Here is a 17,181-nt window from a genome sequence, read left to right as displayed (position 1 = left end):
ATTGCAGTGCTCACTGTGTAGTTTGCCTTGCTTAGAATTCACATGTTATTTGACCCAGATTCCAACACAGAAAAGAAAAGAGAAAGGCAGACAGACAGACTATGCTGCACTGCAGTTAGGCTAAACAGACATCCCGGCTCAAAAATAGTAACAGTCATTCAGGTGGTGGCTGAAGATAAAGCTTAAGCTGTTAACTACATAAAAGAACATGTAGTTTATCATTCCCCATCATCTTGACAGCAATTATTTCTGAATGGCAGTTTCAGAGATTGGTGGTTATTTTGAAATTAATTAAACTTTTAATAGATATGTATGGTAGGATTAATGCCTTTAGCTACAGCCACATCCAAACACCCACTGAAACACATGTTTAAGTGCCACCAGAGTGGATTGTGGCAATCAACCTTAGAAACTAAACAATCAGCATAACCTAGATTTCACACCTCCACTCCCTTGTAGAAGTGTATGAAGGGAAAGATGGGAAACTTACATAGGGTCAGGGGGTGAAGAGAGAATGTTGGAAAGAAATTTCTTCCTCCTGCCTGTCTACAGCCAGGCATATGGATCACTAGTAAATAGATGCTGTGTAAATAAGATCTCTGATATCACTGATGGTAAGGTAGAGCAGTGTTTTTCAACCACTGTTCCGCGGCACACTAGTGTGCCGCGAGATGTTGCCTGGTGTGCCATGGGAAAAATTTGAAAAATTCGAAAGATTTAAAAATAAAGTATTTTATAATTTTTCATATTTCTGTTTACTTACTATTTCATAATAAAGTAATTATAAAATACTTTCTTTGTGTTTATTTGATTCCTATTCAAGAGAATTACTTTATATATAGTCAATATAGGCAACAGAGTTAAATTTTTTAACATTTTCTAATGGTGGTGTGCTTCGTGATTTTTTTCATGAAACAAGTGTGCCTTTGCCCAAAAAAGGTTGAAAAACACTGAGGTAGAGAACATAGGAATGCTGTATTTGGGGTTGTTCTTGAGGCTGCAGCTACCGCAGAATGATTATGCTAGCTGTTACACAGGGAGGCAAGAAGGGATCATATTGCAACAAATTCTGCATTGACTGATGGTTATCTGCCTAGCCCAATTCAACGTATTAGTACTGGTGTACGAGACCTCTTCAGCCTGGGATCCAAGTATTTAAAGGAGCACCTCCCCTGATAACCCCCAGCCCAGTCTATGCTCCAAGACCTGTGGAGGAAGTCCTGCTTGGGTGCTGCTGGAGGGTGAGGCCCATGGGGTGGTGAAGTGGAGCAGGGCCTTCTCAGTGATGGACTTCCACTTATGGAACCCCCTCTCAACTGAGATTATATTGACCAGACGGTGCTGATGTTTGTGTCGCTTAAAGACAGTGCTGCATGCAATGAAGTTGTCCCATTACTGCAAGGACAACAGAGGGGGACAGTAGAGGAGGGCTCTTGTCTTCATGTCCTGCTTGTGAGCATCTCCAATGGCATATAGATGGCCGCTGCTGCAAACAGAATGCTAAACTAGAAAGATGTTTGATTTCATCCATAAGACCATTTAGTCTACATCTGGCCCTGAAGATGGGAATGGGGACTAGGTTGGATTGGATAGTGATTTTCCCTTTGCTTCATTCTCTGTTGCTGTCATTAGAATCACTCGTGAGTTTGTGTTGGCCGAGTTCATTTGTCTGATAACAGACATGGGCTTCTAAGTGGAGCAGCGTGAGCCCTGAGTGAGCTATGTGGCTGCAAACTGGAGTGAGTGAATTGAATATCTGCTGCTTTCTTCCCGAGACCTATATCCTGCCCTGCCCCATGCAATGTTCCTGAACAAAGTAGAGCAAATTGTATGAGTCTGGCTGAAAGCATAAAACAAATATTACTGTGCTTGCCTTTGTCTTGAAAGAGACTGAGTGTTTACAGAGTTCACAGACTTAATATGATGGAGGTTGAGCTTGCCAACCTGGAAAAGCACCAACTATGCTTGGTGATCAGATGAGTGGCAGTGCCTGTACCTTTCTCCAATGTTCTGATTTTCCCTAGACTCAGAGAAAATTGATGAGCTAGAACAGCTGCATCTCTGGACTTTTAAAAGGTAATAGGGAAACAGGACTTGAAAGTGGAAGAAAGGAATGGCATTCAGCATGCTGGGGTTCTGAAAAGTATTTGGAAATCTCATCTGAAAACAGGAATATTTAATGTACTGACCTCTAGGTGTTTTGTACTACAATTCACATCATTCCTGAACACTGACTATATTGGCTGGGGCTAATGGGAGTTATGAGTCAAACACGGGGGGCGGGCAATATTGGCGACCCCTCTCCTAGGACTATCAAACAGAATTTTAGAACTGCATAACTGCAACTGTAAAAAATAAGAGGCAAATTATATATACATGGGTCATACTGCATAACCACTTCTTCCACAGGAATATGGATTTAATTTCTTAAAGTGTTTTTATGCTGTCTAGATCCCAGAATTTAAAAGGCACTCTTTAAGGGCAGATTGTTTGAACTAAATGAAGCCCCAGTAAGGGGGATTAAGCTCTTGAAATCTGTCTGCACCAAAACTGTGGGACTTTCCGGTGAGGGACTTCAAACTTCACATCTGAGCATGCTTTTGGAAGCTTACGATCTTCTTGGATTGACTAGTTATTGCTGGTGGATAATTTTAAACTAGATATATTTTAGAGAAAGATATTTTGATGATTATGCTAAGCTTCTTCACAATGGACCTATTTTAAATGCTTAAAGCTTTGTTATTTTAATATTCCCTCTGTAACAAATATGGTTTTGGTTATCATTAAGGATTATTTAAATTCTAAATTTAGATCTTAAAAACCTAGAACATGACAATAAGGTTTTAAAAGGTTTTCTCACCACCACTAAGTCAATCTAAATTACTAAAAATCTCCATATCCTCCATAGAACAGCAGTATGAATGCAGATACTATTTAAGACTGAGATGAAATTAAAATACTTTGCTCAAAGTTCAGTTGAGATAAAAAATGCTTGACTAATAAACAACAATTTTAAAATCAAAACAAGTAAAAATACACATTAGATAGAAAATATGTAATTAAAATGCGCAAAATATATAAACTGGCAGCAGCTCACCGTCTAAAGCTTCTTTTAATTCATCTTTGGTCCAGGCAACTTCTGTCATCAGTAGTCGGAGGTAATACATGGCATGCTGGTGTGGTTGTTCAGCTCGGAAGTTATTAAGCGATCGCATGTACTAACAAGGTTAAAATAAAATAATGGTTAAGAAATGAAGATTTGCGATGAACGTTGCCTGATTTTTTGGTGTTCTATATTCAAATTATATGGTCAGATAAAATAAATAAATGCCCTTCAAGATGGACAGGGCTCCCTCTTAACTGAGATCTCATATAATAGTTTGAAGCTGGATGGCAAATCATTATTCATCCATGATTAAAAGGTTACCCTGAGTAGCATTTGTCAACCAATACTGGGGCCAATAAAACACATCAGGAATTTGCCTGTAATTGATGAGCAGCTGGCAGGTGGAGGAGAAGAAGCATGGGATCCTGTGGTCTGTTCCTAATCTCTGAATCAGCACTAAGGAATGGGAAATAGTATATATGTGCTGGCTAGAGGAAGAGAACTACAGAAAGAAAGAGTCACAGCTGAAAAAGCCCTCACTAAATTTAATTGACTTAAATCTTATGGATGACTACTCTGAAGCCACATTATTTTCAAACGGAGCTTACTCTCAGGCAAGTGTGCAAATGACGACAGTCCAAGTGTGTCCAATCATTGCCCCCAGCAGTCTTATACCTTTCTGCAGGAATATGTACATTCCCTACACATTGTTCATAATTTGTTTGAACTTTTAGGCTCCTGTATACCCCCTCCTGCCTTCAAGGAATGGAATATTGCATGTATGGGGTCTTCCCCTGCTTGATAGCATGGGCTGCTTGATATTCTGATTTATAAGGATCAAAGTCAAGTTCAAGATGGCTTACCGCCTCCTTGATAATTTCAAATCTTTTTTCATCAATCTCAAAGGTAGCCATTTTCTCAACAATCTTCTTGAGCAGGATATGCTGCTTGTCATTGTAACCTTTTACGGAAAGCTATAGGAAAAGGATATATAAGCTGTTATGTGTTTGAAATATTCTGTTTTCTAGAATTCTAGATTGTCCATCAAAGCAGCAAACAGCAACTTCTTAACACTGGGAAGCATTCTCCCTTATTTCACCGGAAATACTAAGGTTTGCATGGAAGTCTATGTGTGATATTATTACTGCTTTACTTTTTCCCAGGGCTTAACATCTTCTATTACAATTACAAAGCAAAATTATAGTGGAAAACAAATATTGTTCCATGCTGCAAAGCAATGCTTCAAACGTCAGGTAATAGAAAACGGAATGAAATGTTGTTGCTCTTTCCCAGGATTAAAATCAGAAAAGCAATATGCTAATTGGAATGAAAAGAGTAGTTTATCATTCTTCTTCCAAATGAAGAATAAAAGTATCCTAGGAACCCAAATGTAGAAAAGAATATAGGAAAGAAAAACTTCTGTTCCACAGTTAATAAAGCAGAAGAGTCCATTATATACTGATTTTTAAGAAGTAGGGACTTACAATTGTTTAAGGCCTCAAGATGACAGGTTCATAAAATCATTGCATAACTCGGTTGACCACCATACACACAAGGCTGTATCGAATGCAGTGCCAACTGGGTGCTGCTTGTGCAATGTGACTTCAGTTTCCTCTCCCTTTCCTGCCCTCCCCCTAAACATGCTGCACAGGCTTCTCCACCCTTCTGGAGCTTACTCTGAAGGTGTATAGGGAGCTAGAGGAGCAGGAGAAGAAGAAAAAAGAGGATTTGCAGGTACTGGTGACTAGCAGCATCTGCAAAGCTCCTTGCGCATATAAAGGATAAAACCTTTGTTTTAGCAACACCTTGCTGCCTGCAAGATGCACCTACTCACCTGTCATTTGTGATGTCTGGTGACTGGTATGTGGGAGGCTCTGCCAACCTTGCAAACTAAGCCATTGAGGCAGATCCTAATAAGGATCTGGCCTATGAAGTCAAAAGGGCTCCCCAACCCCTGTGCTACATGGTGAAAGAAATTAGAATGGACTTGACTCATATTGACTAGATCCCAGGTTGCAGTCTGAAAACATAACACCTTGGCAACCTTGCTGATGCTAAATAGGTCTGATGAGATGAGAGACTGCTGAACAACACTTTGTAAACCACACCGAGTTCCATGATGGAAAAAATGGCAAGCTACAAATGTAAATAAGCAAAAATACTATAAAACTGTGGTGTTTTCCCCCAGCCAATTTTAGCACCGAAACCAGTACATTAAAAAGCATGCTTTTTAGCAGCCCCATGTTTCGTCAGATAAAGAAAATATACGACCTACACAGAGATTACTGGAGTCTTAAAGGTAAGTGCAATGTTTTGGAAAAGTTTAGGAAGGAAATAGTCATGTACTAGAGATCACTTTTTAATGTACTCATTTGTTATATAAGGACCCTGTTTCACAAGTCATCTTGATTCTGAAATGCAGTCTTCTCATACCAATAATGCAGTTAGTAATATTTTGTAAATTGCATGTCTGATGAAGGTGGTTCTGGCACACAAAAGCTCATGCTGCAATAAATGTATTAGTCTTCAAGATGCCCTGCAGTACTTTGGTGGTGGCTGGGGTTTTTAATTTTTTAAGTATATATTAGGATCTAAATGACTGAAAGCCAGCAGAACTCCATGTTTAACTAAAAACATAGCAACTCTTTCAAGGTTACTAGACTATACAAATGAGTAAGAAATGCAGATCAGTAATGCATCAGCACACTTCTCAGTCATAAAAAAACCATTCCAATCATGGCCAAACCATTCAATAAATGGTTATAAAACTGCACAAGTCTCACACCCTTATGATAGGGATGCAAAGGAGGACAAAACCAGTAGCCATTTTTTCAAGCAGCACTCAACTCTCACGCCATCTAATTTTTGCTTGTTCACCCCCCCATCTTACTTACAAGTATTGCATTCATTCCTGATGCAATGGCATAGACCAAACCTGAGAGGCGTGCTGCATATGTATACTCTTTTAAATCATCCTTCAATAACCTGATTAACAGGTATGTCATGTTGCAATGGAGAGGATCAGCATAAAGGTAGCGACTAACAAAAAAGAAAAACAAAACAAAAGGATGCTTTGATACTTCAAGGAGTGACACGGTAATGGATGAAGAAACATGACTGAAGAGTATGTATATGCAGCCTCATAACTAATATTCTCGGGAATGAAACACTGGGAATTTGATTTCTCATTCGGAATTCTAGTGGAATGGAGCAGTATCTCAACTCCAATTCGGACTGTAAATTTGAGTTTTAAGTAAAAAAAAAAATCTTGCAAATATTCTGGTGAATGACGTAAAATGAAGTGCAAAAATTGCTGAATGCGAATGGAAATGTTGAAGACTCCAGAAATTTCAAATTATGAGAAAGTATAGCTAGAAATCAAGGTTGAAAAAGAAACTGAAAAAAAACAGGTTCTCAATTGGAAAAGCCATTGAAAAATTGCTTCCAGCAATTTTCCTTCTGATTAGTGGAAGTAAATTTAAGGCTTTTAAGATTCTCCTTGATTTGGTACTTACATACATCCCATAGATGGTATTTTGGAGATCATAGTTCAAGCCAGCTAGCTCTGCTGCATATGCATACTCGTTGAGGGAGTCTTTGAGTAGCTCAAGGTACAAATAGGCCATGTTACAATGCAAGGGATCCACGTAAGCAAATGGGCTGGAAGAAAATGTTGAAAGTAAAATATCTGCGGCAATTACTTCCCAGTTCTGCTAGATCCTCCATACTGGATCTCAAGGACACAGTAAAAAAGAAAATCCTGCTTCCTGTTATGAGAATATTAAGACAGTATGTGAACACAAACACACAGCTAAAGGGGGAAAGATTGATTAAACAATTCCATACTGAGACACACACACACACACGTATTACATCTATGTTAAATCTACTGCGTAAGATTACACAAAACCGTTTTTAGCTCACATTATTCTGAATTTGCTACAAAGACAAATGCTTACAAACAAGTACAAAACATATGTAAAACACTTAAAATATACAATGAGTTAAAAATCACCACAGTGGATAAATCTAAAAGCTTGCCAAGTAGGACAGTCTCACACTTAACTTGCTTGTCATCAGGATTAAACCTCACTGAACACAGCTGCTGGTTTCACAAAATCAGGAAATAGTGCAGTTATAGGTTTGCTACCAAACCACTGGCATTTTCTATATTAGGCACAAAAATATCAAAGTTTTGTATTTAGCTATAGCACACAACACTACCCTGATATATTTTTGCAATATCCCAAGGAGGAAGAGTACGCTGCACAGACTTCCAAAGGTAAAGACAACTCAAAGACTCAAGTCATGTTTCAACAATACTGCTTCGCACCAACATATTAAGAGTGACAAACCAGATTAAGAGCAGAAGTAATTTGTGTACAGTATGGTCTAATATCTATTATGGATATATACATATAGCAGTTAAAAATATGAAATCATCAACATCGCCCAAGTAAATTGTTCACAAAGCAACATTTCTTACTGAAGAATTCGATCATAAGTAAAATAAAAAGTACAACAATATTCAGCATGTTAAAGCAAAATAATAATTATGGGGCAGAATAATGATTCAAAGAACAAAACATTTAATTAAAACCAGAATGTTCTTTTAATAATGTGAAACAAGTGACCCTTTGCACGATGATTTCTGACATGCAAACCAACACTATTTATTCAGAAGTTAACTTTCATTGGGCTCAATCAGACTTGCTCCCAGAAATGTATGCGGCCTCAATATATGTTAAAACTCACTGGACAATGTTGCATTTTCATATACATCTTATCTCAAGGCTATTATTGTAGAGACCCATCACAAGCAGAAACAACATAATTAGAAAAGGCTGAGACCTCATTTTTAAAACCTTTTCAATACAAAACTCATCAGAAGATAAAGAAGTTTGGGGGGATGACTACATTTTACTTAATATAGGAATTATCATTTCAAGATACATAACCACCCAAGTTTCTATCTATAAACTCCCCTACCAAACTAAGCAGCACTGCAGTTCACATGCTTCCTCAAAAATCAAAATGGGACCATGAAATTAGCTAACAATTATATTAAGTGTAAAAACCTAACTTACTTGGTTTTATCTTAAATTTCATTTTCAGTGCTGTAAAATGTTAAGCATGCTTCAACTTTAACAGGAAATTTGACTTCAGAACCAAGCAATTTCACCAAAGTAAGTTTTTAACTGGTCTATACAAATATCCCCAGCTCATAATGCTCAGCCTTCCTTATGAATTGAGCAGCATTACACTGAGAAATTATCAGGCTTATGAGCATATTTAGCTCATAAGAAGCTCTGGAACATATATTTTCTGTTTGAACGTTCAGCTGCTTTGGGAAAACTACACACCACATTCCAGACACGACAGAAAACGGAGGTTTTGTAGAAAGGCACCCTGGTTGTTGCTAACATTACAAGTAGGTTTATACTATAGGGATGGTGAGTTGAGGCTCACAGATTAGAAAGGTGTGCTTGGGCCCTCCTGAGATCCCAGTGACATTGAATCAAGAGTGCAACAGAGTTTCCAAATTGGGGTATGTGAGAGCTATTATCTGATGGGGGGAATATTATCAGCAATATTAGCAAATCCCAATTTCAAATTGAGTAATTCATCATCACTAGATACAAAGGGAGACCTCTGCGGGTGATCAGTTGTACTGCACTGGAAATGATTTAATGATTCAAGCACAGCCAATGCAGAGATGCAACAGTATTATCTGGCCCAGAGGTCTGGTGGGAAGGAGGCAAGACCTGAAGCGTAGTTTATGCAGAACCACAATGGTGATTATGGGTTCACAGGAATGCTAAATATATTTATTTTATTACTTGTTGCATATTAACTGTTCTCAAAGCTCCCAAGCTGAGACAAACCAAAACAAAGAGGAATTATTTTGTGTGCTAAAGAATGTTTTTAAAATCAAAAGCATTAAAGTGCAGTTCTAAAATTGTTCTGGACATTTGAAGGGAGAGGAGAATGAAGCCCTGTTCATTTATTTCTCTCCATATGACTGTACTGGCCTCATTGATATTCCCCAACACGCGGAGACAGCAGGGGATAAAACAATGGTGGAAGGCTAGAGCAGGGTGTCCCAAACTTGGGTCTCCAGCTGTTTTTGGACTACAATTCCCACTTTTGCTTTTTTAGGATGCAGCTTGAAGTGATGCAAAGGCTCAAGAAGTGATTCTTCCACAGAATATGGTAGGACACAAAATGCATGTGTACAGTAAGGGAATTATGGCTCTACAATACTAATTCCTGCTATCATACCAGTTTCTGACAAATACAACAGTCCTACATTCTACTTCTTGGACAAATCTTACTTTTAAAAAAACCTTCCTCCAAAATCAGATGCTCCTAGCACACACAAAAATAACTTTAGGGGTAAAATAAGGATAGTAGAATGGTACCAAAGTTGTATAAAAGTGGACTTGTCCAGGTCAAACAAGGCACTCATTGGGATCATAAAGCTGAGGAATGAATTAATCAAACAAACAAAGAAACAAACAAACAAGCACCCATGGCTTGGATATAGCCATACATGTGTGGAAGCATGTTTCTGTGCATATATTCTCTGTGCTGTGAAGCTCTATCACCAGAGGTATGTTTGGTGTAGGAGTGTGGTGAAGGAGGAGAGTCATTAACAGCTCTTGGATTATGTTTAAAACACTCTTGTGGCACTTTAACAGTAACAAATTAAGTTGCTAAAAGACTTTGTTGCTTGTGCTGCAACAGATTAACATGGTTGCTCCTCTGGAACATGGACAATACTTTTCAGCTAGCACAAAACCTGTGCACACTGTTGCACATCCATAATGCTGGATTGCAGCAATAAGTGGGAACCAACAATCTCAGTTATTCCACTGTAGCAGCCCCAAGCATGTCTAGAATGATAAAATGTTTTCTTGAATGACTCTGCTTAGAATGATAAATTTTAAAGACAAGAATGCGTGCATACCTGAAAAATTCAAAGTTGAGACAAGCTTTGGGTAGGAAAAATTTGTCATCTTGCTTGAACCATAGCTTGCACATAGCAGTGTCCTGAGTTTAAGAAAACATACATTTTCTATTATTATTATTATTATTAAATTACAAACTGTATTTTTATCATTTTAATCTGTTTATATTCTTTAAACATGCAGAGCCAGGCCATCTGAGTTTGGGTGCAGTCCCACAGGGTTTAACAGAGCCCAAATTTCTCAACCCCACCCCAATTAAGCACACAGTGATGCAGTCCTATTCCCTACGATGTTCCCTTGTGCTGTCTAAACACATGCTTATATGCTAACATTTCTGAGATGGAAGGAGGACCTCTAAGCCCTGTGGGACTTTTGCCGGTATGAACACTAAATCCATACACCATTTGATTGCACCACTGCCAGGTAAGTCTGGAAAGAAGAGACAGCTATGGCAGGGTCTGGGCTTACCTGATATTGGGATGACCCATTAGGAGTTCATCTCCTAACTCCGCAATTTGAACTCACTTCCACCACTATGTGAAGGTTTATATACTTTGAATACAGGGCAAAAAGCCAACTGGATAGGAGCTAGTCACCTCTTAAAATAAAGATCCAATTTTCATTCATTTTTACAATCTATTCTTACAATACTGTTCATATTATAAGCAGCCTACTCAATGACCTTAATCTTTCAAAAGCAATTCAGGAAAGAATGGTACATATTCCCGAAATTCCACCCACAACTATTAAATACATATGCTTACCTTGATAAGAGTAGGGTACTGCGGTGCATCCTTCTCTAAAGGTACAATTTCAAAGTTAGTAGGGATAAATTCATTCTTCATTGGCAGCTTGAATTTCCCATTGAGGTCAGCATTTTGCCATTTCTACATTCAATGTGCAAACAAGAGGATAGTTTTGTTATTATCCAGTGGGTGGGTTAAAAAAAAAATGTGCTGCAATTCTGCTGCTCTATGAAGGATTATTGACCTCTGATGAATCATGCTTCTTCAAAATTCATGACAAAATTAAATATTACTAATGTTTCAAATTATTTAATCTGTATGATTCCTTGCAGTTCACATAATACCATTTAAGTTTGCTTTTAACTATGTTCCATAAACACTTAGAACATAGCGCTGACTGAGGGCTAGAGTGCATGCTCTAACCACTGTGTAGAACTACTAAGAAATGCTTTCTGCAATATGTATCACCATGTGGGCAGCTGGTTTTCACTCTTAGCAATATGTGAAAATATTACACAAATCCTCCAAACACAGCTGCGTGTGTGATCATAGCTGTATGTTCAGCTAGGTGCTCTGCACACAGTTTCTCTCTCCCTAAAGATTATTAATCAGGAATTTTTTTTTTGGGGGGGGGGAGAAGGTGTTTTAAGGGTCCAACATGTATAGTATTGGCTGCACCACAAAGAGATGTTCAAGGATTTGGTTCACATTTTGAAGTGAAATCTATTTCCCCCCATAACACCAGTTGAAATTAACTGACACCAATGTGACACACTTATACAAGCAACAGTATTAGTTGTTTTTGTAAACAACACAAAATAAACTTTATTGTAAGCAGTGGCAGAGCAAGCCGATCGGGCGCCTGGAGCAGCACACGTGCCCTGTGCCCAGGGGCGAGGCCGCCCGCCCGTGGGGGCAGGCCAGCCACTCACAGGGGTGGGGTGACCCAGGGCAGGACGCTCCGCGGGGCCTCCGAGGAGTCTGCCTGCTTTCTCCCACTCAGCTGCCCTACAGCTGAGGGGAAGGTGGCGGGCGGACCATTTGGGGCAGTGCGGAGCCTGCGGGCACTCAAGCCACCGCATCACTCCCAGGAGAGACGCCTGCCTTGGGTGTGCTGCAGGCCCCGCAGTGAGTGCCGCCCAGCATTTTGTCACCCCCTTCAATGGCGACACCCGGGGTGGACCGCCCCCACCGCCCCCCTTCCTCCGCCCTGATTGTAAGAAGTGTGAAAATACTGGTTACATATTCAGTTTACCACCAACTTTCTCACCACACCTTAATGACTTCATCAGAAATTGCCTCTTGCTTGTACTGGGTTCCATACCATTTTTCTGTTCTATCAGTTTTTCCTTCAAAAGACTTAGAAACTATTGCAACCCTAAAAAATAAAACCAAAACATAGTAAGTAAGTAAGCAAGCATATTACCTCCCCCGCCCCCAAAATACTATTCAAATAATTCTGCTTGGTCACTAAGTTCAAAGATTCTGTTATTAATACTGTAAATTCTATATGTCCTATTCTATTTTTCCATGTAATCCTCCTGTCAGTAAAACAAAAAGCAACATTTATCCACATCAAAATGGCTATGTTAAACGACCCCTTGTCATAAAATATTATATATATATATATATATATGTATATATATATGTGTATATATATATATATATATACACACACACACACAGAGGGAGAGATATAATACACTGAACTTGCGTATAAGAGGATGTATTTTACAGGATTTAATATATTAAGCTCAGTTTGCTTTTTTGCAGCTATGCAAAATTTCACTAAAAATTTCACTAAAATAAAAGATTTCTAGCTCTCATGACAAGTGTTTTAAAATGACGTTAACAGAATATTTAAAAAAAATCCCAGCAATTAAGAGCATATATAACACACCCAAGGTGCTCCTAAATTCATTTCCTACCATTTCTAAACAGAAATTTGAAGCAAAGGAAAAGACCATGCAAATGTCATCCATGGGTAAAACTACAACATACTTTTGTGATCATGCTCTCTGCAACATTTTAACAACTGTTTCCAATTAGTTTTAACAGTTTTCCAGGCTTCAAATGGTCTAGAATTTTAAAGAAATGCTTTGGGGGGGGGGTAAGTAAGGAGAAATAATGCAGAATAGCAAGAGTAATTATCATCTCTCTGGCCAATTATATGCGAGAGAAAACATTTACTATCAATCCTGTTCTAGCTCCTCAGAGCCAACTCGAGACTATAGGACAGTTGGATATATGGAACACTTAATCAGTCTGAACATTTAGTACAAACATAACCTTAAAAACAAAGGATAGGGCTGAATCAGAGACAGAAATAACTAGCAATTTTTCATTTTAACCTTGTCCTTGGCTGCCAAATAATATCTCAAGATGGAAGATTCTGTGCTGTAAATGAAGCATCCCACTCAGCCTTCTTTCACACTATGTATGACTACAAGGCACAATACAATAGTATGAGGGAAGCTTTATTTCCCTTTGAAATTAGTTACTATGGTAACAATTCTGTCACTGGCAATGAGAGAACACTGCTTATCTCAGTGTTTCTAGCATACACTGGCAGAGAACCATGGCTTCAGCAAAAAAATAAAAGTCAATTATGTACACCAAGTATGAAAGTCTATCGTATTGAAAATAGCAGGAAGAGGTTACCTGCCACTAATAAAAACCACTCTGTTGCCAGTGGACAACTGTGTTTCCACTCCGCTGCAACAATCTTGTTTTACAAATCATATGACAAATACAGAGCAAGTCAATACATTACTATGAATTAAGCAGCAGTCAGGGATGTCTGCTGAGATGGACCCTGTATGTGGGCCAAGTGCAAACGTGGGGTGAGCATACAATCACAGGTAAAAACTACGATGAACCACTGTGATTCTCAAGAAGAGCTGCGCAAAGAAGAGTGTGTTTTCCTTAAGTAGAAGCATTGGGCTCAGTCCAGTTAATCCTACAAGCACAATTTCCCTCTCAGTCCCTATTCTGCAGCAACTATCATATTTACAGTTTCCCAAATAATCAATTTGTGTCATCTGTGCCCCTCAACCTGCCACAACTAGAATCAGATACCTAATTCGAATCTCATTTCAGATTCTGATTTCAAGGGCAAGCACTGACCAGTTTGCCAATGTGGCAAACTATAGTTACAATAAATAGAAAACAGAAAGAAAAGCATCACGCTAGAGGGGAAGAGCATGCCTGCTGTTCCTTTCATTTCTTCACCTATGGGTTGGAGGATTGTTTCAATTGAGCCCTAGTGTGAAAGCATCCAGAAGAGTCAGTGACATGGGTGTGAAGTTTCAATTATGTCTATCAACATCGTATGATAATTTAAAAGAACTACACATTAGTTACGTAAATATGACAAAGGGTTCTATCAGTTCTTAAAATTATTATGCAGTGTTCTTCCCTCCTTCCATGCTATGCTAAATATTTTTCTTTGTATAGATTAGGAAAACTTAAATACTTCATTCAAGGAGTTTTGCACGTGTAAAGTTCTTTTGGATTTAAAAGTACAATCTACAATCCATTAGCAGTTTTAACCTGCAAAATATTTCCACCTCAATCTGTACAAAATATTGGATGTGGCAATATAGCTTACCGGACATTTTCAGGTCTTAATTTATCCAATACCATTTCTATTAAATCAGGCCTAAATTCTTCAAGTAAATATTCTGCAGCAAGAACTTCTTCTATAGGATAGTACTACAATAAAAATGTGATATTTTTAGTTTAAACCGAAGACATTATGCATAATACTAAAGTGATAAAATATAGTTACTAAAATAGTTGGCTATCACTCTAAGTAACACTTGGAGTAGACTCACTGAAATCAACAGATCTTCTCAGAGTTATGACTAATGTTAGATGTCACCCATAGTACAGAAAGAATCACTGTCATTTAGGTACACAGCTAATAAAAAAAAACTACCTGTACTAAATTGTTGATATTATAAGGGATAAAAAGAAGCAAATGCTGACCCCTGGAGGATGTTTTCAAAGTGAATGGAAGCAACATAAACATGTTCATGTAGCAGTATCTAAAAAAAACCCTACTTTCAGAAATTCTAACAGAAAGCTATCTCCCCCCCCCCCCCAGCAAAAAGCAAATAATTCAGTACTTATGAATTCATTCTGGAAATAAAAAAGAGTGTAGAAGCAAAGATGTCTCCAAGGTTGTTTTGCAAACTGGAACCTTTGGTGAGTCTGCCTTCGATCTAAGTCACCAAGGCTCTTTAGATGTGAAGACACTAAAACCTAACAGGTCTACAGATAAATGAGACAATACCATATGTTTAGGACCAGGCCCTAAGAACGCCTGGAACAGGAAAGATCATTTAACCAGTAAGCATGCTTGTACATTGTAAAAGTCATACTGATTAATCAATATACAGATAATCAGTTCAGTTATGCTTGGAAGGAAACAGTGCAAATTATTCAGCTATATCCAGCACCAGTCAGGGTCCCAGTCCACACTTGGTAACTAGTCTTTCCATGGAGTTATTAAGTGAGGAGACAATTAGCTGTCACTACCACTTTATAGTGTAATTGTGTGCCATATCAACATCTTTTGGCCTGCAATACTCATCTTGGACAAAGTAATTTATCACTATACATGCATAATTTTTTTGTGCTTTACCCCAACCTAATGACATTGATGCCCAACTTTTGACACATTTCAGAAATGTTGAGAAATATTTCAGCATTAAATTCAGTCCAATTTCGTAACTTACGTGAAGAATCCCTGCAACTTTTGATGTATAACCCCGGGGTCTTTCCTTATCTTTAAACCTGAAGGCTACAGCATTTAAATCCTAAAACAAGAAATAAAATTAAGTTATTCTGCAATGCCACTCTTCATATTGTAAACGATGGGTAAGAATGGTATTTTTAAACAATAATGGGAAATGAAGCTTGGACATAAATTTTATTTGTTTTTTGAAGTTATCAATCAATTGAATAAATGCACTGTGGTTTAATGAATGCAGGCAAACAAACAAACCGCTTTAAGTTATTACAAAGCATTTAGGGCAAAGTAAACAATGTATGTAATAAACTGCATTCAAAAGCATTAGAAACTAATTGATTGCATTCAAGAACATTAGGAACTTAACTAAGCAGATTTAAAGAAAATGGAAGTTATAATAATTTTAATCTTCTATAAGATGAATTTATGTTTATAAAGTTATGGATTATTAAATATAGCAGCATTTTAGGTAGGTCATGTGTTTGTTCATAAGTTCATAAATTAATTTTAAAAACAAGGAAATTTAACAGATGCAATCTATTTCTAATTAAGGTATCTAAAATAAGAGAAGATCCGGTGTGAATCTCTAAAACTACTTGAAAGAAAACCTCAAATATGTTGCAATTATCATACCTTACATTCTTGGAAAACCCACTCTTGAGGTCCTTCTGTACGTAGTTTTTGTATATACTGAAACATGTGCAAGATAATATCCTCCACGTGTACTTTCAAGAAAAAGATAAAATATTGCATGCATAAGCAATTTCTCAGGGAAACACAAAGTGAACATTTTTAGTTTTCTTAGGGCCAAGACTAGACATGACACAAGAGATCTGCAATTAGAATCTCCTGTGTGCATGTACAAGGCTTTTAAAAAACGAATCAGCAGCCCCATGCATGCACTTTGAAGACGGGGATGTTTGAAACCCTTTTCTCCGATGCCCTTCCCCGATCTATTTGCTCCAGTGAGTGAGCCATTTAGGGCTGCTATTCTATCCCCACTTAACTAAGAGTAAGCCCCATTGAATTCAGCAGGACTTACTGCTGAGCAGATATGGTTGGGACTGCATTGCCGACCATCAATCTTCCAGTTCAGCCCTTATACTTAAAACTAGCAGCTCAGTCTGACAGAGGCTAAACTAATACAAAGTTGTACAAACCGAATGTATGCAGTATTCACACATCTATTTGACTAATGTAAAAGTATATAGAGTATCAAGCAAACAACATGCACATGATACCTTTAGATATACAAATAATTTCCAGAGAGATAAACTTGCCGATCAGTTATGATCTTAACAGAGGCCCAATTTGCACGTAACACAAAACCAAACCATGGCTCATTGTGAGCAACCAAAGATAGAAGATTGTGGCCACTTTGCTCCTCCTCTGATCCTGCTGTTGCTATGCTGCTGTGACCTTAGAATTATGTCCAAACATAATGGCTGAGCTTTATGTCTGAATCCAGGTTCATGTTTTATTTTCCCTGCACAAACTATGAGTGGCAAAACCATAGAACAAACCTTGCCCCCAGCTCATGGCTTGTTTTGAGCAAAATAAAGCATAAGCCCAGGATCAGATGTAATGCTAAGGCAAACCATG

General features: G+C 38.1%; 1 protein-coding gene across 14 annotated transcripts in view; it reads right to left on the bottom strand.

Annotated features, from left to right (window-relative positions):
• Positions 1-17,181, bottom strand: part of IDE (insulin degrading enzyme) — a 56,174-nt gene that overhangs the window by 14,065 nt on the left and 24,928 nt on the right. For 8 of the 14 annotated variants that reach the window (XM_083740862.1, XM_083740858.1, XM_083740863.1 and 5 more), the window contains exons 9-17: positions 16,213-16,304; positions 15,566-15,646; positions 14,434-14,537; positions 12,099-12,201; positions 10,842-10,964; positions 10,077-10,159; positions 6,622-6,766; positions 3,970-4,080; positions 3,098-3,218 (exon numbers count right to left, since the gene is read on the bottom strand). In XM_083740862.1, the coding sequence (XP_083596988.1) occupies positions 3,098-3,218; positions 3,970-4,080; positions 6,622-6,766; positions 10,077-10,159; positions 10,842-10,964; positions 12,099-12,201; positions 14,434-14,537; positions 15,566-15,646; positions 16,213-16,304 (963 nt within the window). Of the gene's footprint in view, positions 1-3,097; positions 3,219-3,969; positions 4,081-6,000; positions 6,146-6,621; positions 6,767-10,076; positions 10,160-10,841; positions 10,965-12,098; positions 12,202-14,433; positions 14,538-15,565; positions 15,647-16,212; positions 16,305-17,181 lie in introns of all 14 variants that reach the window. The other 6 variants (XM_083740855.1, XM_083740859.1, XM_083740857.1 and 3 more) reach the window with 1 other exon arrangement.

This window comes from Podarcis gaigeae (genome assembly GCF_964106915.1).
Source record: "Podarcis gaigeae genome assembly, chromosome: 5".
NCBI classification, from domain to species: Eukaryota; Metazoa; Chordata; class Lepidosauria; order Squamata; family Lacertidae; genus Podarcis; species Podarcis gaigeae.
Note: the sequence above shows the minus strand (reverse complement) of the source record. Positions and strands in the feature narration are given on the sequence as shown.